Raw genomic sequence first — 27,021 nt, 5'->3', positions numbered from 1 at the left:
GTTAAAAGAGTTACTCCCAGATTGCACTAAAGCAGAATCTTTTCCAGCCCTGCATGTGATGTAGAAAGATGAAGAACTATAAAAGAAAGTGTGAGTGCTGTCTTACTGGAGGGGATTATCCAGAAAGGCAACGGAAATGTTATGTCAAAAACTCCAGTGACAATGTATTGTTAATGGGAAAATACGTGGTTTGAAACTTCTCCCAGTGGTGTAAATGTATATTTTGCCATTATCCTCAATGGAAAGAAGAGTGAGCCCTTATACTGACTGTTGAGTGGTCTTTACTAAAACAGTATATAGTTCACTGACATGCTTTTCATAGTATGTGAGTATGGTTTATGTCCAGTTCTGACAGAAGCTGGGGTAGTGATTTCCCCTGTGGCTATTTAACAAGCTAGATTTCCAGTGCCTTCCTATACCCCCACCTTTTTTTTTTTTTGCACATTGAGATGTTCACAAAAAAATGCCAAAACTTTATTCCTGAAACAACTGTGTAAAGTTATAGAGTGGTTCTGCATTTGTTTGAGGAAAAAGAAGCCTAAAAATTATTCCCAGCCAACTGTTTATCTTTCAGTCAACCCTGCTTTTATGTCAAATCAACTCTGTGCTAATTTTTTTCTGCTCCTGCTAGAGTCTTTCTATTACTTATCCAAAATTCAGCAGCAAACACAAAAAGGGTCCCATTCTTTTATACTGCTTTTCACCTATAGGTCCCCAAGCATTTCACCAAGGCAGTCAGCATCATCAACTACCTTATGGGGTGGGGAATTGCTTTGCCCAAGGTCACTCACACCAGTCAGTGGCAAAACCAAGGCTAGAATCCACATCTCTGGAGCCCCCACCTGCAGGTTATCCACATAACTATGCTGCCTCCGTGCATTTGCCTGCTAGGTGAAAACAGATGGTGTCACCAACTAATTCCTGAGATAGTGCCTGCCTTTCTGTCTCTCTCTCCCATCCTGCCCTTGGACTTGGGCTTCTGAACAAAGCCGTGGCTCTGGGTCTTAGAACTAAGAGTCAGGAGTGGTAGCCCAGTTCTACAACACAGAAGTCACCAAGAGCTTTGTCACTGATGTGTGTGTCAAGTATGTTTAAGTCCCTGAAATAGGACCCAGACATATAGGACTGAAGCTGGGAAAAACTTTATTTGAGGTGCTCCAGTTGTCAAAATGAGCATTCTAGAGTTCCTGCATGTAAATATCTTAATTTCAGGAGGAACAGGGCACCCAAGCACTTGAAACAGCGGGGATGTTTGCAGCCTATTTGAATGGAGCTAATAATCATGATTAATTAAGCCGTAATCATATGGACTTGATTCTATTTAGAAGGAGTATGGTATAATTAATATTAATTAATATCATTAATTAATAGTAATGCTCTATTAATATTCAAGGAGACTATGCTCAAATCTGCCACCCAAAGGCTGCTACCTGTATGGGATGTACTCTCAGTCAGATCTCCTCAGAGTAGTAGCTGCCACAGAAGCTGGACTGGGCTTGCTCCTCTGTCCCCAGCCTCCTCTGCATGAGGCAGGAAGATGTGGTATGTCACAACTCTCCTCCACTTGCCCCAAAGACCAGCTGGGTAGTCACTGTACTGTACTGGGTAGTCCAGAGTTAGCTCACACTATGCCAGACCCTATGGGGCAGCTTCTGACAGGGTCCAAGGCCAACAGTGAATCGGAAACATTTTCAAAGCATCCATAAACCTAACTCCCTCATTAAAAAGTGATTTCAATGTTTGGGAGCCCAAGCATCATTGCCCCCAGTCAGTGGGATTCCAGCTCCTAAAGGCCAAATTTGTAAAGTATTTAGTTGCCCACAGATGTAGAAAGGCAGCTTGTTGCTTTTCCAAGGCACCCAGGTCCCTCACCATTGGGAAAAGCAATAGGAATTAAATATTTAAATACCCCTGAGGAGATGGACTTAGGTTTCTTTGATATTCTCAAGAGGCACCCTTCTTTGTCTTTCGGTGCCTAAACAACTTAAAAATCTAACCTCGGTGCCAAAGTCACTTGTAAAAATGAGACTAGGCTCTTAAGTCACTTAGACACTTTTGAAATTGTTACATATAGTGTAACATACACATAGTGTGCACATGCATCTGGATCATACTACATAGGATGGGGAAGTGTGTGCTGGATATTTGTATACTGTGGTACAGCACAGAGATTCCTGAGCATCGTTAAATCAGCAGGGAAGTCACCCCAAACAGGAGTCTAGCTCAGGTACTGGGCACTGTACTGGACACTGCTACCCTACTCTGCTCCTGTGTTATGTTGTTCTATCCATTTGGTGAGTTTAATCATTTGCTTTTATAGTTTGGCTTTCTAGCAAAATGGGAATCATCCCTTACCAAGGGCTATAGGGAAAAAACAATCTCAAGAATAACACTTAAAGGTAAAAAAAATGGTGAAACTGGAAATATAGAAAAATTCTTTGTATATGTACCATCCCTTCCTTTCCCGTACCAGACCTCACGTTGGTAACTACTGTAAAACATGTCACATGCAATGGAATTCCAGATGTCCAACCTAAAAAGTCCTTTCTTGGGGCATTCAAACCTTCCTCTGACTGAACATTTCTGCTTGTAGAGGGCCTGACTCAGAATCAGTCTTAATTCCACCAGACATACCGGTAACTTCTGACGGACTTCTTATGAGCAAGTGTTCAGGATTAGACACTATTGCCCCAATACAGCAGAGTCTTTAAGCACTTGATTAACTTTTATTTTATTAACAAAGTCCTACTGAGTGGATTTCTGAGTAATGATGACCTGCAGGACTAGGGCCAAAAGTACATGGAATAAATTCTAAGTTTGTCCCTATATGGGGGTCTTACATGTAGGCATGAGTCCTGAAATGCAAAATGTAGTCATCAGGTGACAGATCTGATTCTTCATATAAAGCAAACTGATTCAAACAGATGACATACATTTCAAAGTAACAAATAACAGAAGAATCTTTGCTAGAGCTGCAAATCAGGGAAAAAGAATGAGATTTCTAGTAAGAAAAGATGTTGCTTTACAATTTTCAGATTTTTTTTAATGGACTGGCTATTTTTCGACACTATTATTATCCATGGAAATATTCAGGGATTGAAGAGAGAGCAACAGAAGAGGAACATATAAACTGGACTAAAACACGTGCAGGACATAGTAGGTGCATCTACACGTGCTGCTGACTGCGCAGTTGGTATTGTGCAGTCCTGGAGGTGCATGGGTTGTTTTTGACCCTACTGTGCAGTAGTGGTGGCATCACAGTTAGTGCCCACTGATGCTACATCACTGTATTGACAAGATACATTGTTGTAACTTGTTGCTACAGGGATGTAGCATCTCACTAATGCACCCAGTTAGATTTAAACTCTTTATAGCAGGGACTGCCTGTCAGACATTTGGCTATAGCTTGGCAAAGTGAAGCCCTCAGCATAATAATAAAAGCAATAATACTAGTGCTAATAATAAAGGTAATAGCAGTAATGCTACCTATTGAAGATAATGGCAAAACTTACATTCGTATCACTGGGAATGGAGTTCAACCCTTAGTTTTTCAAGAACAATAAATATTAAGTTTTTCTTTCAACTCCTAGGGCCAGATTCTATTCCACCTATTAAGGTACATAAATGGACTAAGTCTGATTCTATTTTACCCTGCCCGAGTCCCTAAAAAAACAGTTAATACAAAAGGTCCTCCTCTTTCTCACTGTTTTTGTGACTCAGTGGTAAGGGTAAGATGACAATGAGTCCATTTACATGTGTGTTAAGGTGCTTTTTCTAATGCGCATTAAATTTAGTACCTCCAAAGTGAGGCACTAAAGAAATACAGATCAGGCTGCTTTAATGTGCAGTAATGAATGCGCATGATTTTTAAGTGACACTTAATGCACAGTAGCCTATTTTACTGCATGTTAGCATAATTGCAGTTTTTTTACATGACACTTTAATGCACAGCAAAATAGCCTACTGCTCATTAAAGCACATGTGTAGACATGCCCAGTGTGTCACAAAAGTAGGTGCATTAATGGATTTTCAGGACTTGAACTGGGTAGAATCAAATCAAACTTAGGCACTAAGTCCATTTAGATGCCCAATGGGTACAACAGAATCTGGCCCCTGTTTCCACTGTGCTTCTCAAACAAATCTCTTCTGGGTTTTTTTGCCAAAGACTGTAACTCTGTAAATGCTATTGAATAATCCTGGAATTTTTTTCCAGTTAGGAAACTGTGGAGAGTGCTAAACATTCTGAATGGCCTGTACTGTCTTTGCATTTATCCAGGTGACGCTGTAACATAACATTATGTTAGGCAAAGTAAGGCTACCAGGTATTTCTAAAAACCATGTAAAGTATTACTGATATTAAAATAGCAATTCCACAAGCGCATGCTGGTGGGGATCACAAAGCACACAGAAAGTAATACTTCACCTATTCACTACATGACCTTCTGTGCAGTTCAGTTAGCTATGTTCAGAGGATTTGGATGAAATTGCAGGAAAAACATCTTGAATTTTAAAACCATACAAAGAAAGGGCTTGTGGCACCACACAGCCTTTGTAGCCATTTTTTAATGTAAAAGGATTTTACTGTGATACCACATACTCTAGTCTCTGAAAAGGTCTCTGTACAGAATACTGCTGACAGAAAATGGAGGGATGTTCTGCACCAAGTAGCATACAGGAGAATGTCTAATGGCTTTGCATCAATTATGTTAAATACTTGTTACTGGTTTTTTAGACTTGGAGACATAATATAACATTTCATTCAGTGTTTACCAAAGCTGTTGTGACATGTTTTTATCTCTGGTATGAACTTATATCTCATCCATCAAGGGACTGAATGTTGGTTCTTTAAATAACTTGGTTAAGATGGAATTCAGAGGTGAACTAAAAAAATAACATAATGTTGTGCCTCTCACAGGGCCCAATCTTATGCCTTGGAAAATCAATAATAAGACTTCTGCAGCAAAGGATCAGCCCCTACAGCAGCACCCAGCAAGTGAAATTTCTCAAACACTTTACAAAATGAACTCAGGCTCAAAATATCTCTCTGGGTGGGGACTTTTACTATACTTATTTTACAGGTGGGCCAACTGAGGCTTACACATATTACAAAATCAGGTCCCACCAGCCTGACTCATGAGCCATTTCTGTGAATCTGGACTTGGTGTCACGGAGCCAGGGACAGAGTTAGGAAGGGAACCCAGAGCAGTGACTCAAGGCTACTCCTCTATCCACCAGGCCACATTCATTCCCATTGTTGCCCCTTACGAATCTGGTTCAAACCTCTCTTTAGATCAACAGGAGCCTAAAGCACTGGTCGCCTCTGCTTTAACCCCAAGGAATGTTCATTTTATAAAATCCCTACAAAAGCCAAACCCAACACTTTAAATTTCCTTGGTTCAAACAAGCATGGGACTTGAACAGCAACCGAGCTGAAGTGGAGGAGTGGGGAAGAAAGCTGCCTGGTGAAACTCGCTTGGTGATAGCAACTGCTCACAATGTACCCTGTGCTCACAGCTGTACTCAGCCTCTGGCTTTCCTGGGCACCAAAGTCATCCACATACTAAGTGGCTTGAAAAGAACCATAAGAAAACAGTTTCATGTACCAAGAAGGAGATGGCATAGAGTTGAACTACGACAGCACCTTTCTGGCGCTGTCCAAATCTCTACCTGTTAATCGAACTGACGCTGGGCACGGTGTCGTTGTCACACACTCGCTCGGCTAGAAGTCTATCCCTGATCTCCCAGGCAAACATGGTGGGATTTTGGCGTTTATACTCTGCGATTTTTTCAACAACTTTGGGTGTGGCGACCTTTGGTTTTGATCCTCCAATCACTCCAGGCTTAATACTCCCGGTTTCATAGTACCTGGCACAGAATCCAAAGCAGAGCATAAGTTATCAAGAACTGCCAAGAAACAAGTTATGAGATTTAGAGAATGCCCAACTGTAGTGTAATAGATCTCCAGTAAATTCTGAGATAAAACTGCATTTTTACTCACACATCCTGGCTGTGTAGCACTTTATCACCTAACAGATTAACTTATAGTAATTGGAATTGGGCCCCACTATAGAATATATATTTTTTCCATAATAGCAAGGCAATAGAAACAATGCAAGATTAAAGGGCATGCTGGGACCCGAAATTAACTGGAAATACGTGTTATTAATCAGACACAGTGGCAATAATAGAAACAAATCACACTGAAGACTGTTTTTGCAGTGAAATCTTTTGTAGTAAATTACTGTTTCTAGGGAAATTCACCTTCATTAATGTAAATGGCTTGGCATCTTTTTACAGCCAAATGAAGGCCAGGTACGCTACTACCATGAAAAGTATTTGCAGAGCACATTCCAAGTAAATATGCCAGTGTGACATTTTGTTGGATTCAGTTTTATGAGAGTTATGGTTTCAATTACCAATTTTTTATGGGAAACAAATATTTTCATGTAAGACTCTTCTCGGAAAAAGAGGACACTGTGGGGGAAGTCACTCTAAATGATACAACCTGATGCCATAACCCTTTTACACATGCACAGTCCTTACTCACAGTAGTAGCTGTATTGATGTCAGTGTGTGTGATTACTCATGTGATTAAAAAAATTATCACCAAGAGTGGTAGGCTTGGGCTGTTTAGTGGCTTTTCCACTGGTATAACTCAAACTGCCTTCAATGGAGAGAAAAGAATCCATTCCAGCTGGAGGTCTGGCTTAAACTTTTTTTAAAATATTTTTTAATAAACAAAAGCTTGAAAATATTGCTAAAAACAGCTGTCCTGTCCATCAAGGGCTAGGAGGAAATTCAGCAAAAGATCTTCCCCAAAACCTCTATGAGTACCAAACATCAAGGGCATTGTATGAATTATGGCATAGCCCTGTTTGTTCAGTGGTGCCATGCACATGGTAAATTTTCTAAGAGATAAACATAAACTCTGCACTAACCACAAAAGGAGCTAGTACTTGCTTCCCCATCAGACCTCCTCTTGCAAAGTTCTACAACCAGCATGCCTGCTGATTTCACCTACATTTGGAACAGAGAGATCCTGACAGCTGCATTACCTCTCCTAACCTAAATCTGTGTTCTGACCATGATAAACCCTATACTTTATAAGAAACCACCAGCTAACTACATAAACCTGTGCAATGAATGTGTCTTCACTGCACCAATTTGGCCTCCATGCTGCATGCAAGAAACAAAAAACCCATCCCCACAAACATCTCTAGGGTATGCTGGACATGGACACCAAAGTCAGGCTTCATCCCCAGGACAGCCACATTCATCACATTTCAACTGTGTTACAGGATTTTTATCTTCCTGCAGTGCTTTGCTCTCCTAAAATCCCTTTCCTGGGAGTGACATGATGATGTTTGTGCCTGTTTTCACAAGCTCTTGGAACAAATGGTCTGTTCCACTTCTGTCTCTATGGACTCATCGGAGAAATACTAGTAATGGAAGGTGATAAGCATTTGCAGTGGGTTAACCCTTTTGCTTACCCTAGGCTAAGCCTAATGAATCTTTGAGTAGGAAGTAAAAGTTTGCTCCTTTCCCAGACCATTTTCTTGAGTGCATAAAAAACTAATGGCAAGGACACGATTGTACACCAAATCTAACAAAACCATGCTTATGAAAAAATTACAATTCACCCTGACCCTGTAACCTCTCCTGTGTGATCCCTCATGTGAATAAATGCTACAGAACCAGGCTCTGGTATACTTCGTGCTGTACAGGTAACTGTTCACAGTTTCCACGGGGCAAGTCAAAAATCAACGTTACTGGTATTTCTTTGTCCACCTATGGCCCCCCTGCTCCCCTCCCCATGTCTGTGTGTGTTTGTGTGTGTGTGTTTTGATTGCTGGTTGTTGATCTTTGTTTAGTGTTCTTTCCAGCTCTAGAAATTCTATGCAGCAGGAAAATATGCCACTGATAAATCTCTTTGGTGATGCATTTTGGACGGCAGAGACTACCAGAACCCTGTATTACCAAAGCTGCTGCTGGTGGTTAATGACACTGCCTTTTTGAGGACTTAGGATTGAAGGTTAAGGCCTCAAATTTAAAAAATATTTTAGTGTTACTCCACTCCACATTGCAAGGCCTATCTGACTTCAGCATATTTTCAAAAATTACTTGGGCATTTACAAGACTCACAGTCAAATGAGTGCACTGCATATTGCAATGGTGAGCAGTATATCATGTAAATGCCTTTAAAAGTCTGCCTATGTGCCTGATTTGAAATCAACAGAAATCAACAGCAAGATTACCATTGATTTTGAAGGGTGCAAGATGAGGACCTAACAAAATCAACATCATAGTAATTTAATCTTGATTTCCCTGTAAATCCACCATCCAAACTGCAAGCTAGCAGAATTCACCCGTGTGCCCTCACCACCTGAGTGCCACTGTTTGGCCTGGGGTGAGGTCCATGGAGACTACAGGTCCCAGAATGCAATGCTCCCTCTTGATCTGAGCCTTCTGGCCTCAACTCCATGTTAAAGATGAGTGTGGCTGCAATCTGTTTGATTTTATGCAAATTAGAGATAGTCCTTGAGCTCCCTGAAAAACCGCCGGTACGGTCCTCATATGGGTGAAGGGCGGGCAACTCTGTTGCAAGGCTTTGTGAGCTATCCGCAAAGGTTTGTTTTTGTTCTGCAACAGTCCAGGTTTTTACTCCAAATGCTCATGTTCATCTCTCCCAATGGTCTTTATTTTTGCTAAGGTTCTATAAAGAAAGCCCATGGATTCATCAATTTCAATTCCAAAATTCAAAATGAAATGATTTAACGTGTGTTCATTTTTTTCCCACACGCAGCTCCAATTACAGTGACATTTTACCCACTGTAATTATTAGTTATGAAAATAATGAGCTATGAAATTCCAATTTATTGTTGACAACTTAAATAACAAAGCTCCAGAGCTGCACTCTTAGCTCCATAATGCAAATATATCTAATGACAAATCTATTCAAATCTGAAACACTAAAACTGCTGGACATTTCACTAGTAGGTAAATGAGTTGCCTGTTTATTAGTTTTACACTGGTACTAATAGAAATTGTTAGTAAAATATGCCAGAATGCTGAGGTACCACAATTAGGACTATTTCCATTTAGACTAGGTTTAAGGACCTGCACTCAGAGCAGATTCAAAGGTCAAACAGAATGAAGTAGCCTTTGATAGGCAGAAAATAAAATACATGAAAAAGCTCGCTCTCTCTCTAAGAAAAAAAGTAGTTAGTGTCTTTCCACATACATACCCATGTAAATTCAGGAATCTCTTCACTGAATTTCTATTGGATCTACATGCATATAAAATTAATGCTTGTGGGAGAACAAGCAGACCCGCTAGTATTCAGAGATCCTTCATGTACCTTCAGACTGTCTCCTCAGTCTTTCTAGCAGTCCACTGAATAGGACTGTGTAGAAGAATTTAAATATAGATGACCAGAAAGAATGGGGTTTCATGAAAAAAGGGAGAGATGGCTGAATTTTCTGAGATGTATAATTTTGCCTTTTTTTTTTCTCTCTGAGTACTATGTTTGTCACTATGAGATTACTACTGCAGTTAATTTAGGGTGAGATTCTCTGTGCCTTGCCACATAGATGTTTCCTCTGACTATCTGTATGACCAATAAAAAAAGCTCAGTTAAAACTGGCGGGGGGAAGTGAAAGTCAAAATACTGCTAATACCAATGGGATGAAAAAAATAAATGTAATTGTTAATTCTTGGTAAACACTTTAAAAACTTTTCTAAGATATAAAGAAAAGAAAATAGAAGGCAATTAAAAATGAATTTGCCAGCCTGGAAGTTCAAAGCGTATAACATATCTACCACTCTGGAGCATTTAAAATCAATCATAATTACAAAAAAATATTCATACTTGTTTACAAGCTATTAAAAAGGTATGATGTTTTTCTCAAAAATAAATCAAGTTAATAAAAATATTCTAAAGGGACAGATAATTTTTAATTTATTATATTGCTATGCTGCTTTTGAGCATCTTCCACCCGAATAACTGGTACCTTTCAGAGTATAAGAATTAAGAGTGGGAAAAATTATTTTGTGTAGTCCATGCTCCAATCAGGAATACATTTTATTACAAAAATAAAACAAGCCTCCAAATGAAATTATTGGGACCAAATTCAGAAAAAGAAAATGTAAATGAACATGCCGACTGACAACTGTCCTTGGCCATTTAGGTAGTAATATTATATGCAAGAATAAATATTCCTTAGAAAACAAAAGAAGTAGTTTTGTCGAGTGATTCATAACTTCTGGGTTTTTCATTTTACTGCAAATGATCCACAGATTTATCTATTTGTTCAATACAGGCAGGTGCAGGATACATACCACATGTGATATCCTCCACTTCACTTCTTTAGAATTACTCCCAAGAAATTTTGAGTGAGTTAAGTACATAAATAGTCACTTGTTTCCCATATTAGACATGTAAAATTGCAACCAGTCAGTTCTAAGTAAACTCTTGTCATTGAGCCATTTAATAAAAATTCTACCATCTTCATTTGATTGCTCTCATATTGTATAGACTTTGATTAAGGGACAGTGCTTGATATTTTTCTTTACAGACACAAAATGATTTCTTGTTCTCCCTTTACCTGCCAAGAATTTTGCTGACACAACCATGGCTGACCCGTAGCTGCCTCGAAATGTCACACGGTCTGACACCTTGATGGGCAAGTTCCACGATCCTCTGGCGCACAACATCAGGAAGTGGACGACCATTCACAAAAACACCCCCTAACTGATTCACTCCTCCATGTCCTGAAACACATGGGAAAAAAAAACACAAGCGGGGGGGGAAAAAATTCATCTTTGTGATATTTGGAAGGAACTTTTCCACTGCAACCCTGCTCAGCCACAGAACCCTCCAATAAACTCCTTTGCCCCTCAAGAACAATTTAAACATTTTCAGACTGATGATTACTGCTTGCTGATGAAAAAGGAAGAAGGATCAACAAAGCTGAGGCCTGATTCTGTTTGCACAGCATTTTCATGCTGCTGTGATTCCTCAGACTATAAATGGAACCCATCCAAATCTAAGTGACATCCGAATCAGGCCCCTGGTTTGCGAAATCCTTTCCCAATCACGTTTTAGGCCCAAACCTGCAGTAATCTGAAAATATTCCTATTGAAACCAAGGGAAGACTCTACATGAGCAAGAACTGCCTGGGAAGACTATGCAACTGCATGACAAAGAGGTGACTTTTATTCTGGCTAGAAAAGGGGCGCTGATGAAAAATAAGGCTGGGACAATTTTCCTTATAAATGTGGTTTTATTTAATAAGAAAAATGCTCTAATCTGAATTTAAATACCTTTTTTTTTTCCAAATCACTGCTTAATGCCTAATTTAATCAAGAGAAAAAGAAGGGAATGATTTTTGCTGTTATAATTTACAGCAGCCTCTCCAGATATTATGATCCCACAAATGAAATGTGAACGCTTAGCCGAGCCCAATATATTATTCCTTTTCTAGCAGATTTGCACTGTTCACCTTTAGCAAGGTGAATCATATATCTGGTGTGAAATGGAAACCAGTTAGATGAATAGTAGCTAAACTGTGTAGAACCAATGAACATGTAATAATCCCATGTAGTCAGTGAGAAAATATAATTAACCCTCAAGCTGTTAATCATCCAAACTACTTATAGAGTGGTGGAATTGAAAACAAGCAGTAGCAGTAGCCAGCATCCTTGCCAACATGGGAACAAAAATAATAAGGAAAATCTCTCCATTTATAGAGGACTTGAAATAAACAAAATAAATTGACAAGTCAGAAGCCTCAGTGGGGGGAAAAAAACAACCCCCCCCAAAAAAAACCCCAAACCAGTTACATAAACCTATTTTTATTTCAATCCAGTGATAGATGGCTGTCAAACTTCGTAACCCCCTTCTAAAACTGTCAGGACACATAAGAGCCCACATAAAATATTTGATTGCTAAAGCCATTTTAAGCCTGGGAAGAGCAGCCTCTCACTGAAGTTCCTTGTCAGTTTTCGAAGTGACTCTATTTTTTTTTCCTCAGCAGAAGAGTGCTGAGAAGAAGCTTCAAGTTCAAGGTGTTTCTGCTACATAAAACGAAGCTGATTTGGGCCATATCAAGGGGCACTTTTTGCTGCATTTGCCAGATGAACGCAGCCCAACATTGGCAGATTTATCCTAGCTGGTCTGAAGCTGAAATTCTTTTAAGGCCCCGGGGCGGGAGGGGAGGGACACCCTTGTTGTGTATCATTCCCTAACGTGGAAATAAAGGAGCCCTGGGATTCCTTCGCCAAGGACTGACACCAAGCCACGACTGCAAAAACTGCAGAGCCCTCGAGCTGCCCTGGAGAAGCAGCTCGGGTGGCGAAGGCAGGGAGGCTGGAAACGTCCTCGCCTCCACCGCGCACGAGTGGGGCTGGGGGAAGCGTTGAAAGATGCCCACAAAGCCGACCCGGCGCGGCCCCAGCTCTCCCGTGGTGCCCGAAAGCCAGGAGGCAAATGAAACAAAGGAGCCCGGAGGGACCCTGCGCGCGGCCGAGCCGGAGCGCCACTGCTGCCGGGGCCGGGTCCTACCTGCGCCCCTGCCCTGCCCCGCCGGGCTCGGCTCCTGCGGGCCCTTCCCTGCAGTGACCCCCCGCCAGGGCACGCAGGGGAGACTGCACCCGCAGATCCCCCCGCAAGGCGCCCGGGTGGCAGCCCCGGAGAGGGCCGGTCGCACCCACAGCTGCCGGGGCTCCTGGGCGTGGAGGGCGGCGCGGGCACAGCCCCAGGAAGCGCCCCGCGGACGAGGGCAGGAGGGTTTCGCGGCGCTGAGCGGCTTCTGGCTGGAGACGCGGGTGGGACGGGAAGGGAGTGCGGGGGAAGAAGGGGACGTGGAGCTGCCCTCACTTGCCCGGGGTCTGTGCCCGGGGGGCGGGTAAACGCTCTCCATGCAAACACCCGGCTGTACAAAACTCGGACTGTCTCTACCCACCGACCCCCGAGCACATGGGGGCTTGGACCCGATGATCTGCGAGGTCCCGATGATCTGCCAGGACCCGATCGGGGGCTGGACCCGATGATCTGCGAGGTCCCTTTTAGGAAATGCACGGGCACAGGCTGCACGGGGCTGGCAGGGCCACGGCCGGCCCTTGTGCCGGGCAGAGGGAGCCGGAGAAACTCACTCCGTCCACTCCGGCTGGGTAGCGGGGAGGGGGTGCACCATGCCAAGCAACTGGCACTCCGTTCCCTCCCGCAAGGAGTGGCATTATAAAGCTACAAAGCGTCTAAGTTTCCGAGCAAGTTTATAGAGTGCACAACTATCTAGTGCCTAGGGCTAGGGAAACTTTACCAGGGCTCTGAGGTAGGGAGAAGATAAGATGCATTTGCAAGATCCCGGCCTGCTTGAGTTTTCTACGTGTGTGTGTGTGTGTGTGTGTGTGTGCGCGCGCGCGCGCGCGCGTGGCAGGTGTTCATACACGCACTGCAGACATTCTGAATAGATATTTTCTTCAACGAGAAGCATATGTAGATGGGATATAAACATATGTGTGCAATACCTGGGTGCACACAAGGCACTTATGGCATGTGTATCCTTCTGTCTACGTAATATGGTATTATGTGGAGACGCAAAGCATACATACATGCCAACGTGTGTGTGTGGGCGATACACGTATGTGTGCATGTTTGTGGGGGCGGGGGGGAAGCTGCATGTGCATTCGTGTCCACGAATAGACACGCATATTGCAGAAGCTGTTGGAAGTATTCAAACCAGCAGCCCTGCCCTCCAGATCAGCCGTGAAGGAACGGGTTGCTGATTCGCAACACAGCCTTCCCTTTTTGTAACAAGGGCTATTAAAGAAAGTTTCTGATTTTTTTTTTAAAGGAGTGGGGGGCAGTTTATTAGAAATACTACTGTCAAAAATAAAATCAGGGCTGTCCTTTGTAAACAGTAAAAAGCAGCAGTTTAAATGTGTCCTAAGGACTGGCTGAAAATCCTGCTGCGGAAGGCAAAGCCAAGGTTGGCAATAGCGAGGAGCAGCCCTCTGCACAGCGTTTTCTACTCGTTTATCCCGCTTAGAAAAATACGAGACATGCAGACAGACAGCCGCGTGCACGGGTCCTAGCTGTCTTTCAACAACTGCATTGGGTTTACTTGCGAAGTCTGCGTCTCCTCTTCCAGCCCTGCTCAGCCCCAAAGAGACGGACCCTCGGAGGCTCCCCTGCCCTGCTTGCTGCTTAGCTGAATTTCAGCTGCAAAGGTTACCCCGTGTTAAGGGAAGCAGCTGAGTCAGCACATGTTGGAGTTTATTTTTCATCTCCCCTGTCCCCCCGCCTCTACACACACACACACACACACACACACACACATACACACGATGAGTACCACTCTCCCCTTTCCTGTTGCAGCGATCGGGTCCTTTCTCAGCCTTCCAAAAATGCAAACGTCCAATAGGAGACAAGGGAGGACATTGGCTTCTGATTATCATTATGTTTGGAAGCTAATTTCAGCGCGGGGGAGATTAGCAAGCCTCAGCAAACCTGGCTCTTCTGGACGTCCTGGCACGTGCATATCGGACGAGTTATTTATTAGGGGAAATGCCTTCGCATAAACTCATAGCACTCCAGTCCTCCACACAGCCCAGTGTTTACAAACTTGCTGGTAAAGCAAAGGGCAATGCAGGAGGAAAAGTTGAGCCTTCGCAACCTTTATCATGAGAAAATGACAGGTGGGGAGGGGGAAGGGGGTTTAAAAGCAGGTGGGGAACATGCTTTTAACCTGCGGTGTGTTTTAAGTGTAAGAAGAGCCACCACAAATAATAAAGGTCTTCTCTTAGGAAGCTACTCCAGAGAGAGAAAAATCGCCTAAGTGAATTCCTAGTCCATTCAGTCTATTGATTAAGTATTTTAACTAACGCACATGCAATTAAAAACCGATCTACTAAATGACTAGCCTCTACACGCGTGTATACCACAAATATAAATATACGTGGGCATGCTTCCAGATGGTGATGAAGATTAGATAGATAGATAGATAGATAGATAGATAGATAGATAGATAGATAGATAGATAGATAGATAGATATTCACACACGTATGCATCTGTTCCCACCTGTAAAGATCTGATTTCCCTGCACAGTGCAACTATACTGGGAGGATGCTAGGCAGAGAGGCTTCTGACTGCAGGTCTCCAGCTTTCCCCTCTACCGATAGTGAAGAAATCATTTGTGTTTGTTATTCTCGGGGCAGGAAAAAGCTAGGGCGTTACAAAGACTCAGCCTTCTGCTCAATATCCAGGAATAAGTCGCCGCATAGCCTGCCTGAGGCATTTCCGGGCTCTTTTATATGCCCAGGGAATTCAGCTACTGCTGGGCGCCTTTCTGCTCTCAGGCTGGGGAGCACTGAGCTGCAAACACAGTTTCGTGCGCGCTGTCCTCACACACGGATGCGGCACCGGCTGGCTGCTGAAGGCTCAATCTCCATTTGAGCCAAAACCGTGCCTGGCTGAGGAAGTAAGATTTGCTGCCTGAGCACAAGAGGGAGAAGTTTGATCGCCTTCCTCCAGGAGAATGATAGATAGGTTGCTGCTGCTGGTGCTGCTGCTGCTGCTGCTGCTATTTCAAGGCGCTTCACTAAGTAAAACGTGCTTCACTGGAGAGACAAAGTGGCTACAAATATACAAGGACAATCTAACCCCAGAATCTTTTCCTTGGGGGTCAGTTCCTTTAAGTCTTTTTAGAAAGAGAAAATACTGGCAAAAAGTATGACAATCAGTTTGTAATTTTCTGCCTCCATTTTCCCCTCTAAAATTCCTGCAGAAGATATTGATTTATCATTATTTAGGTTAATGGAGGAAGCAGCTCGGTCCCTTGGTGGTTTCCCCACATATGGGCTCCCGTCAAATTAGTACAAAGGCAACTAACTCCAGGAGAAATCTTGGGGTCTGCTTTTTTTTTTTTCAAGGCGAACTGAACAGCTCCGTGCGCACATCACTGAAAACGTGGATTTTAAAGCAATATTTTGATTTTTTTTAATTAAAATATTTTTCCATTTTCCGTTTTCTTTTTAAAAAATAATTTTATTTTGAAAGCATTCTAAACACCTAGGCCAATTTAGCAGGAGGAGAGGGGGGGAATAATCTTGGTAATGTTTCGTCCTAATACTATTTTTTTATAGGTAAGTGCATCTTATATAGTTTCCAGGGAGTTGGCGGTCTGTCTGTCTATAATCATCTGTTATGTGTGTTTTTCCCTAAAACTATACGCTTAGATAGATAGATAGATAGATAGATAGATAGATAGATAGATAGATAGATAGATAGATAGATAGATAGATAGATAGATAGATAGATAGATAGATAGATAGATAGATAGATAGATAGATAGAGCGAACCAGCAAGCACTTCCTCTATTTTGAAAACAAATCTATCTTGGCTAAAAGGCTGTGCTGCATAAGGGAAATGTGATTAGTTCTACCTTATATTTCCTTGAAATCTCTAGATCTAATCCAGCGTTTAACTCACCATGAGAGAAGATGTCATTTCACATAACACTGTGTTAATGGATAAATCTTCCCAAGCCTCTCAAGCACAACAAATCTCAAGCAAACACATTACACACAATCTACTAACTTAAACAGCTAGTTCTAACACTGGCACTCTGCTGCACATTCCTGTGGCTTGAATGTTGCAAAAATTAAATCTTTTGCAGTTCTTTAGAAGAAAATTATGATCTCAGACTCAGTTCATCATTTATAACTGCTGAGCCTATTTATGCTAAGTCAATACAGTTAAATATAGCAATAATGCTGCAGAACAAACTTTTCCTTGAGCCTTGAAATATTGTGCCCGCTCCTCCCCTCCCCCCCCACAAAGAGATTTGATTCAGAAATATTTTCACATTAATCTTTTCCTCTAGGGAGGGAATGAGCCACACGAAAATAGATGCTTGTAATATTTCCAACCCTGATTTTTTTTCCTATAAAATTTATCTTAAAATATATATCTGCACATGAATAACTAAGAAATGATGAAGTCCACTGGGGCGAATCCCAACTTTTCAAACGCTTAAAAATTCAAGGAGGGGTGTAGAAGTGAGACTTCCCTCCCCCCTCACCGCCACCAACAAAAAACCATGTACGATGGATCGGGCTGTTTGGGGCTACCTTTCAGCATGCAATGCTCGGTGTGATGGGGGGAATAATCTAATGGAATGGGAGATCGTTTCTTGAGTTTTCACTTTGGGTTTTACTACGAAAAAAGGAAAAGAAAGCCCGGGGTGTTTGAAAAACGCTCTGACCTGCGCCCTATGGAACTGGCTGGCTTTTCTAGCAGGAGACCTGACGCACGGTTTTATTTTGCAATGGCCACTTCGGCCTGGAGCGCGGAGGGCAGATAAAAACAAGCGTCCTAAGGAACGAGGCAGAAGCGGATCTCGGAGATTCAAAGGGAAACAGCGGAATCGCTGCTGCGGCTGCTGCTGCTGCCTCTGTTTTCCACCCTCCGCCCTCTTCTGCTTCCTGCCCAGAGCAGGTCAAGTGCCGCCGCGGCTCGGAGGCACCTCCGCTCCCCCAGCCCTCCAGCGCTCGGGACGCTTTGTGCTCTGGACAGGGCAGCGTGGCTGGAGGGCTCGCAAATTTCAGAGAAGTTGAACTAGCAGCCTACTTACTATGCATTGCTGCAAACGGGTCGTGCTTACAGTGTATTTCCATCGGAGCGGTCCGCAGCTGGAGGCAGGAGCTTTCAGATCAGATATGAACTCCCTGACAGCACTTTTATGCGTGCGCGTATGCGTGTGCGTGTGCTTAGGGGGAAGCTGCAGGGACCGACTGCCCGGATCGCACGCTCCAGCCCGCCGCCAACAACCAAGAGCAGCAAAACCAGAAAAGGAAAGAAGAGCAATCCCCTCGGAAGTTGCAGTGTCCGGTTATTCCTTATGGCCGAGCGCGGTGCGGGGATGGCCGGAGTCCGGGGGCACCTCAGCCCCGTCCTGCTGCGGCCAAGCGCGGCGTGGCGTGTCCGCAGGGCTCCGCTCTCCCCCGCAGCGCCGCCTTTCCCCCCGGGAGGAAGCGTCAGAGCGCCACGGAGACGGTCTGGAAGCTCCTGAAGTTGCTGATCTCCAAAGCGGCTGCGGCAGCGGCGGCGGCGGCGGCCGGGGCTGGCCCGCGCCCCCAAGCCCTGCTGCCCCGCGCGCCGCAATCCAGATGTGCGCGGGGCCGCGGGCGCGGAGGGCAGGTCCCCCGACTTGGAGACCAGTCTTTGTGCGCGCGGGGCCGAGCGGGCTCCGCCTTTGTGCGGGCTCGGCGCTGCCTCTTCCTCAGGCCCGCGCCGGGCTCCGGCGGGCGGCGGGGCCGGGCGGCGTTCGCATCCGCCTCCGCCTCCGCAGCGCCGGCAGCTCCCTACTTGGAGGCGAGTGGCGGGGCCGAGGCGGGCGGGGGGCTCGGCGGCGCCCCTCAAACTTTGGCGGGCTCCATGTCCCGCCGCCGCTTCCCGCCCGCCCCCCCGGGGCAGCTCCCCCCGGCCCGGCCCGGCCCGGCCCGGCCCGGCGCAGGGCAGCGGGCGCCCACACCTGCTGCTCCGCCCGGCCGCGGCGCTGCGTGCGGGGCCGGCTACTGCGCCTCGTCCATGGCGGAGCCGAGCGCCGGGCGGGACCCGCGTTCAGGACCCCGCTGCATGTGGACAGCGGCGCGGCGGCGCTGGGGCAGCCTGTGGGAGCGGCGGCGGAGGCGGGGTGAGGCCGCGCTGGCGGGGGCCGGCCCGTCACTCACGCGCTCGGGGGCCAATCGGAAAAGTAAAGTTGCCGGCGGCTCCGCATTGGCTGCCGGCCCGGCCCGGCTCCCATTAGCCGGCGCCCGAGCAATCAGCGCGCCAGGGCGGGGCGCCCCATTGAGAACCGCGCGCGGGGTGGGGCGCCGGGCTGCCGTAGTGCGGGCGGGCGGCGCTGCCCATGCGGGGCTGGGCCGAGTGGGGAGCCGCGTGGGGCAAAGCCGTGCTGCAAGCACGGGCCGCAGTCCCTGCCCCAGCGCCTCTGCCCCTCCGCGCCCTCGGCCACACCTGAGCGCCCGGATCCCCGCACGGCCCCGGGCTGCACCCCCCCACCCCCAGCCCCCCTCCAAGCTTGCAAGTTTCTCGCCTCCAGTAAAAGCCCGTGTTTCTCTGCTGCTCCCCCCCAAAGTCCCCCTCCGCGTTTTTCTGCCCGAAGTTAATGAGACAGCGACAAAAAACTATAGCGATTGTTTGGGGGGGGGTACTTTATAAAAAGTCACAGAAGGATGCTCCCTTTTACCGAGCCAAGCGCAAAATGAGAGCCGCGCGATAGTGATCGTTAAATATACTGAGGCGCCCGCTGCCGCTCCCCGGCTGCAGAAAGGAGCGTGTGACCGACCGCACAAAAGAGACTTGATACCGTCTATTTGGCTGCTGGTTATTATTCAGTCTTCATGAAATCTATAGTTATTACCGGATATAGTTTCATATGCTTGGGAGAATTAAGTCACTATGTCCTTTGTTACATTTTTCCCCTCTGGTGATAACTTTGTGCATCAAATGCATCATAAATAATATATTTTATACGTGCGCATACATAGAGATTGGGCGTATGTGTGTGCGTGTGCCCCTGTGTGTGCGTGTGCCTCTGTGTGCCTCTGTGTGTGTGCGCCTATGTGTGTATGTGCTTGTGTGTGCTTCTGTGCGTGAATATGTGTACCTGTGTGCGTGTGAGCCTGTGTATGTGAATAGGTATCCGTGGCCCGTGTGGTATGTACCCCTGCTGTGCGTTCACAGAAGGAGCCAAGATTTGTACCTCATCTTATACACGTACATGGAGCCATTGATACATGGAATATACACTGGGACTGTTTGAACAGAGGTCATTATTCACAGAAGGACATGGGTACAGTACAGAGTCCTGTGACACGCCTTGTCTCTGCACAAGCCTGTGAGTGGGGTGTACGGACGGATCCCTATATACGGTAGGCAGATGTGGTCTAACTAGTCTCACACACAAACTCTCCTGTGGCTAAATGCCTTGCCCTCCCATAAGTGCCTGGCTAAGGCCAAACCACCTGGCCCTGGATGTTACATCCTGCACCTTCGGAGTAGGAAAGTCACAAAGAGCTTGGCCTATTCATTGCAGCGTTGAAGAGGCGACTGGGGCCGGCGTGGGAGGCAGTGGGGGCCGGGAGGCAGCACTGCGTGACGAGGGGAAAAGAAGAGGTCAATTCGCGTGTCCCCAGCAGGACACTCTTCGGGAGGCAGCGTCTCCCAGGGCAGGGACCTGGCGGGGGCACAGCCCGGCCGGAGGGCTCGGGGATGAGAAAGCAGAGTATGCACGTGAGAGGGAAGGAGGGTGTCTATAACAGCCCCACCCCGCCCTTGCGGGACTAGCCACACGCTGCACGTCGCTAACCACCCTTGCCTGCGCCCAGACGCCGAGGACAACCATAAGCATGTGGGCAGGGGGGTCGGTGGCAAGGGAGCCCTGGGTGCGGGTGCGTTGGAGGGGGACCAGAAGGCCTCGGGCAGGGCCCAGCCCTGCTCACTGCAGCTGTATCTCACGGGCCCCGCCACCCTCCCGGCCGCGGGCCCTCCTGCGTGCCCTGCCCGGTGGCAGCGCGGGGACACCGCCGAAGCGGATCTGTTGGGTGGCAGCCCCGGGCCAGCCTGGTGCGGGCAGAGATGCCTCTGTGCCAACGTGTGCGCCGGGCAGCCCTGCCAAGGGAGCCATCGCCACGCGCTTCATGGTCCAGTCCTTGCCGCTTCCCTTGCCCTTCCCTCTTCCACGCCGGCGGCTCCCGCTCGCCGCCCCCTTCCCGTCCAGCTGCAGGCAGGCAGCGCCCCGGGCCCGGGCAGTGGGCAGTGCTCTTTGCGGGAAAGAGGCGCTTTAAGACCCAGGGAGACCCCGCGGCCCGGAATGAGGCCCCAAACCTCCCAACCCGCGGCCTCCACCGCAGAGCGGGGCCCCTCGGGCTGCGGAGCGATGTCTTGCTCCCAGCCTCTTGCCAGCGCTCCCTGAGCACCTTGGTGCTGGAACGGGATGGAAGTGGAGGGGAGGATGAAGGGCTTCGGGGGGGGTGGGGCTCAGGAGCTTTGCCAGATCCTTCAGCCAGGGCCACGCCAGCTCTGGGGCCGGGGCCGCCTCTTGCACGTGCCCTTCCCTCCAGCTCACCCTGCACACGCGCGCTTTGCACACGCGCTTCTGCACGCGAGCCTTTCCCCCCAGAGCCTAGTGGAAAGGCCTGGCTCCTCTTCCCCTCCCAGAGCCCCCGAGGCTGGTCCTGAAGCGAGAGGCACACTCGCCACAAACAGCTGCAGTAGATCACTGTAGCTGGAGCACATGCTGCCCTGAGCTGAGGCTCGCTGCATCCGGCAGCATTTGATGCAGAAGCTCACCAAAGCTGCTGCACACACACCCATGCACACTTTGATTAGCCGATAAGGTGCAAATCTACCCTGCCTTCTACTCCCCCCGCGGGATCAGCCGGGGCGTGGGGGCCAGCGCTGGCCGCTTGTCCTTCCTGCCTGGGGCAGGGCTTTGGCCTCTCTTCTGCTCCGGGGCCCACCACCCTGCTGTCTCCAGCCTCCCTCCAGCCACCTCCCTGGCTCTCTCGCGTCCAGGGGCTCCGTCCCGCCAGAGGCCCGCAGAGCTCCAGGTCGAAGGACCTTGCGCGGGTCCCACCTGCCAGCCCCGCTCCCCTGTCGCCACCCCCCGCTGCAGCCTTGTGACTGTGACAGCAGGGGGAGTGCCTGCCCGGCGACTGCTCCGGTCTGCGCGGGGAGACGCGGCCAAGTTTCGCCTCGGAAGCTCAGCCCTGCTCCCCTGGGCTTCGCCTCTCCCCGGCCGGGCCGCGGGGGCTCCCCCGGGCGGGCTCCGCACTGCCCGGCCTGCACTACACTGCTGGGCCCCGTAGGGCGCGGCTAGCCCCCGGGCTTGGCCGGAGCTGGTGCTGCAGGGGCTGGAGGGTCGGGGGAGGCACTGCGGTGCCTGCCCCGAGGCTCGCCCCAGACATATTCTCTACGAAACAGAGCCCAGGCCCCTCGGCTCCGCCGTGCCCCTTTGCAAGGGAGGCTGGTGGGAAGGAGATGCTGGCGGGGCGGGGCGGTGGGCTTGATCACTGCAGCCACGAGGCGCTGGGGCCCCCTTCCTGGCCCCCCTGGCTCATCAGCCCAATTTGGGCCGCGGCACTTGGCAAGTCCCCTCGCACGGCGCCCGACTGACGTGGATCCCGTTGGCGAAAACCAAAGCAGCCCCTGCACACGTGCGTGTTTTCCCTGCCACGCTCCAGAGAAGAGCGCCAGGTCCTGGGGCTGCTTCTTTTCCGGTGCAGGCACAGACACAGCCGAGCACGGGCTGAGCCCAGGGTTGTGGCTGAGCTCGGGTCCTGTTGTGGCAGCGCTTCCCTCTGTTCACTTCCGCACACCCGCCTGCTCCTTGGTGTTCCTACGAGTGCCAGCCCGGGGCGTGGGTTGTCGCTGCTGGACAGGGGATCCCTCCTCTGGCCTGACCCTTTCTGCTCGGATTGAATTCAGCCAGGGCTGGGAGAGCCCCACGGAGCGGGCGGCATCCCCCTGCCCGCCCAGATCCCCGGGAATCGTTTTCAGTCGGAACTGAACGTGTCCGGCGCGCTCCTTGGAGCAGCTGCAGCCCCCCACCCAGGTCTCGGGCATTTGTCAAGGCGAAATCACTCCGATCGGAGGAGATCCGCTGGGCTGCTACGGCCCCGGCGTGCGTAGCCGCTACCACGCTGCACTATCCCGAACTCAGACCAAAAGGGGCGGCACTTCAGTCACCCCAGGCGGGGGCCAGGAGGAATCGCCAGGTGATGATTCAGAGGCTCTTCGGCTTTATGACCTGCAGCCAACGTGTGCCGGGCACCCACCCACGTATGTGTGTGGGAGTGAATGTGTGCGTACATCCTATGAGTATACCCCCCCCACACACACACACACGGTTCTTGTTCACAAAGTTAAAAAGCGGGGGGGAAGGGACTATTTATGCAGCGGGTTCGTGTTTGTGTCCGTGGGAAAACAAACCCCGACAAGTTGGAGGCTGAGGACCGGCTCTGGCATCGGGCGGGAGAAGCTCCCGCGGATGAATTTGTTCTAAAACTGTCCAAAATCGTGTAACGACCTCGGCAATTGTTTGGAGGGAACGAAATCAACGGTGCGGGATCCCTCCGTGATTTTCCCTGAATCGCTACGGCCAAAACTGGTCCAGGGCAGAGGATGCCCGGCGTGCGCGGTCTGCAGCCCCCGTGTGCGCTGGGCTTTCGGGGGAGGGGGAGGCTCTCAGGGCAAGAGCCAATATTTATATCTAGCTCGTCTGAATCTATTGCGGGATGGAAAAAAAAAAAAGAAAGAAAGAAAGCCGCGGAGGCATGGGCTGCGTGACCCTGGCTGCGGGCTGGGACACACAACACTGTTTACACATCCATGAGATTTGGAGCGCAAAGGTTTCCTAAATCCTACGCTAACCCGTGCCCGGCAGTTAACAAGACAGGATCAGCAAATTATGACAAGAGGAACCCTTGATAGATAATATATTAGAGAGAGGAAGAGAGACAGACAGACAGATATTCAAAGAGTTATACAGAAATAACCTGATTTCCTACTCGGGTCTCCCGCCTCTCCCCTCTGTACTGGCGATGGTGGCGGTGTACTACTTGCAGGAAGACTGTCCCCCTGGTGGTGCCCGCTCCCCCCGCCCCCGGCCCCTGTAGGATCAAATCCTGCGGTTGCCATTCTTGTGATGGACCTCAGGGTCACCCCGCTCCCACCCCCTCCTTTTAACGGATAGAAACAATATCGAATAAAGTAGCGAGGAGTGATGATGTAAACCCACCCAGGACGGCAAAAGCCGGGAGTGGAAGCGTGGATCCCACGTGTGTTGTATCAGGGGGGGTTTGACAGTGAGCTCAGAGTTGAAAGTAAACAGTTCTATAGATTATTTCACGGGTCACAGAGGGGGAAAGCACCTCCTTTAACAGACTGCCTGGATTCAGTGGCCTGAGAGGCACCAAGAGACGAGAGTGTCCATCAAAAGCTATCTCATCCCGGTGCTCGGGTGCCTGTCTCCCCATCCAGTCCGGACGCAGGGAAGGCAGAGGCTCCCGCGGCCCGGCGCTTGCGGGGGTCCCTGGCAGGCTTTGGGGGAGAGCAGTGGAGTGGATCCACGCTCCCGTGGCTCTTGCATCGTCTCGGGGTGTTTGCGCCTCCTGACCCGCCTCACCTCGGCCCCCGGGTGCACGGAGTGCCTGCACATGTCCTGGGACTTTCCGCCTCCTCTAGGATTAGCCACGTGAATACCTTGGTGCGGGAAAACATCGCAGGCAAGCGCATACCTAGCTCGATCCTGCCAGCCAGGCTCAAGCTCCAGACATGGACAAGGGGCACATGCAGAGGCCGGGGGCGCCTGGGAGGGGAGGGGCAGGAGCGTGTTGCTGCCCCCGGCGCCCTGAGGAGGAAGGCGCGGCGGCCCCCGCTCAGTCTGGGGGTGCGGGCGCCACCAAACCTCGCGGATCAAGTCTCCAAAACAAGGCAGGCGCCGGCTCCTGGGCAAGGCGAGGCCCAGACGCACAACTCCGGCCTTTCCGTGTCAGCAGCCCGAGCTCCTGGAAGCAAGTGGAAGCCGCTTAACTGCCCCCCCCCCCCCGCCCCAAATGCAGTACCCGGGGGGCAGCACACACATACACACCTTTTTTTTTTTTCCCCCCTCGCAGGAGAGAGAAGAGGGCGAAGAAAAAAAGAAAAGAAAAGAAAGAAAAAGAAGCGGGCGGGAAGAGGCCGCTCAGGCAGGGAGGCCGGGAGCAATAGGCCATACAAAATGAAGCTGAAAATGACTTCCGCTGCTCCATTTAACCTTTCTGTTTCGAGGTCCCCCGCCGCCTCGCACCTACATCCTTTACTGAACCCAGCAGCCAGAGTCCCCGTGGCAGGACAGACGAGGGAAAGTCGAGGCCAGGCCAGGCCCCGCTCCCCACCGCCCAGCAGGGCCTGTGCCCCGGCTCGGGCCAACTCCCCCGTGCGGGGCGATGCGGCCGGCCCGGGGCACCCCTAGCGCCGCTGCCCCGCCGGGCGGGGGCCGTGGCTCTCCCGCCCGGGCCTGCCGGCTGCCGCTGCCCCCGGGCCGCCAGCCCCGGCCGGGAGGGAGACAAAGGCGGGTCGGGCCGGAGCCCCGCGGGGCCTGGCCGCAGGGGAGCGGAGCGGACGAAGGAGCCGGGCCTCGCTCCCCCCCGGCCCAGCCAGGCCCAGCCCTGCAGCGAGGAGCGATGAAACGCTTTATCGATTAAACGATTATTCAGGCGATTTAACTAATAAAAGGGCCCATCGATCGCTGCGAAATGACATGATTTATAGGCGGCTCGTCAGGAACCGGCGCCCAGCCCGGAGCACGCGGCAGCGGCGGCCCCCGGCCCCGGACACAGCCCGGCCCGACCCGGCCTCCCCACCGAGCCGCGGCGCCTGCAGGGGCTAGGGGCTCGGGAGCCCGCCTGCCCCGGCCCGGCCGGCCGGGACTGGAGCTGCGGGGGATGCCTCGTCCCCTCCACTGGCCGCTGGCAGGCAGCCACGCGTCCCCGCCGCCGCAGACAGGCTCCTTCTTATACGTGCGTGGATGTCCGCGGGGGGACGGCCTCCATGGCCCCTCCAGACCGCTGGCTGCAGGCCGGCGTCGCCCCCACAGAGCCCTGTCTAGCTGCGTGCCTGCGCGAGCCCAGCCTGCAGCCCCGCACCAAATGCAAATTGTTTTCATATGTCTGGCAGCCTCCTCCACACCTAATGCCGCCGAAGGCTGTCAAGCTCCCGAGTAAGTGTTGACTCTTGCTTTGAAAATGGTTAATCTAGATAATCCCTTTGAAGATCCAAAAGATACATCACCAGGCAAACACCATATAATCACTTCAGCCCCCCGATACGTACAGGCACACACCTTCGTGCGGCAGGGGACGATGCCTGCTCTGATTAAGTGTCTGGCTAGCCATTTTTACCAAGCCTTGAAACCTCGTCGTGACCGCACCAGTCCTATTTTCTACCCCCCGGGTCTTACATTTGGTACAAAACATAACCCTGAAGTATCACGCGCAGGCACACACAGCTACCCATCTACGCGTACAATCTCTGTAAAAACTACGCGTGCACAACGCACCAGCCCCTCTACACACAGAGCTCGGCACAAGATTTATTTACAACTATTTGAAAAACAAGGGGCTGAGTCCTACCTGTTCTGCCAGTCCTTGGAGTCGCGTAGTTTTTCTCTAATTCCATTCTGATTTTTCAGGACTTGGGTGAAATGGACAGAGAAAAAAGTTTCCACTTTTTTTTTTTTTTTTTTTTTGTGAGGGGCTGCTTGCAGGTTGGAATAATTCAACTCTTCCGCTCCCCGTCGAGCTTTTGCAGCTGATCACTGAGCTGAAACTAAACGTTTTAGGTGGAAAAAAAGCCTCCGAAGGAACCGTGAAATGATTAAGGAACTAAAGAGCTTCTCGCCATGTGAGATCATGTCCTGTTCTCTAAAACATCACAAGATGTCCCCAGACGCAGCCAAAAACCAAGAAACTCTGACATCTGTTATAGCAGGAATCAAAGTTTGTTTGCAACCAACTGCCTTAAAGTATTACTTTGGCTGTTTACAGAGCAGTGTGAGGAAGGCGGAGGCAGAGGGACGCCTCTGACTTTACTGAAACAAAAACATTGAAGGGTTTTAATGCAGGTTTGGAGAAATAACAGCGGATAGATGATCAACTTCTTATCACAATCAACTTCCAGAGCACTAAAGGGGCAACACATCCTAAGGGCTGAAGTCAGCAGCTCGCCAAATCTTTCCCCCCCCCAGCACCCCATTTTTAACCTACTCGCTAATTAAGTATTATTATCTCTCCGTTCCTCCGAATATTTCCTCTGAACCTGCAATTTCAGAGGCATGGGATGTAGTTTTGCTTGAGTGTAATAATTGAATGATGCCAAATGGACCAAATCAGAGCCTTGCTAAGGAACGTTTTGTCCCAATTTTGGTTTCTTGCTTTAAGAAGGACCACGTTTCAAAAACACTTCAAATGCCCA

General features: G+C 49.3%; 1 protein-coding gene across 1 annotated transcript in view; it reads right to left on the bottom strand.

Annotated features, from left to right (window-relative positions):
- Positions 1–26,369, bottom strand: part of PAX5 (paired box 5) — a 245,753-nt gene extending 219,384 nt beyond the window's left edge. The window contains exons 1-4 of the mRNA XM_059723539.1: positions 26,181–26,369; positions 10,606–10,771; positions 5,668–5,865; positions 2,841–2,972 (exon numbers count right to left, since the gene is read on the bottom strand). Coding sequence (XP_059579522.1) covers positions 2,841–2,972; positions 5,668–5,865; positions 10,606–10,771; positions 26,181–26,226 — 542 coding nt within the window. The 5' untranslated portion in view covers positions 26,227–26,369. The remainder of the gene's footprint in view (positions 1–2,840; positions 2,973–5,667; positions 5,866–10,605; positions 10,772–26,180) is intronic.
- Positions 26,370–27,021: the final 652 nt, after the last annotated feature.

The sequence above is a fragment of the Alligator mississippiensis genome, chromosome 3 (assembly GCF_030867095.1).
Source record: "Alligator mississippiensis isolate rAllMis1 chromosome 3, rAllMis1, whole genome shotgun sequence".
Taxonomy (NCBI): domain Eukaryota; kingdom Metazoa; phylum Chordata; order Crocodylia; family Alligatoridae; genus Alligator; species Alligator mississippiensis.
The sequence above is the reverse complement of the archived record's forward strand: the minus strand, read 5'-3'. Positions and strand labels throughout refer to the sequence as shown.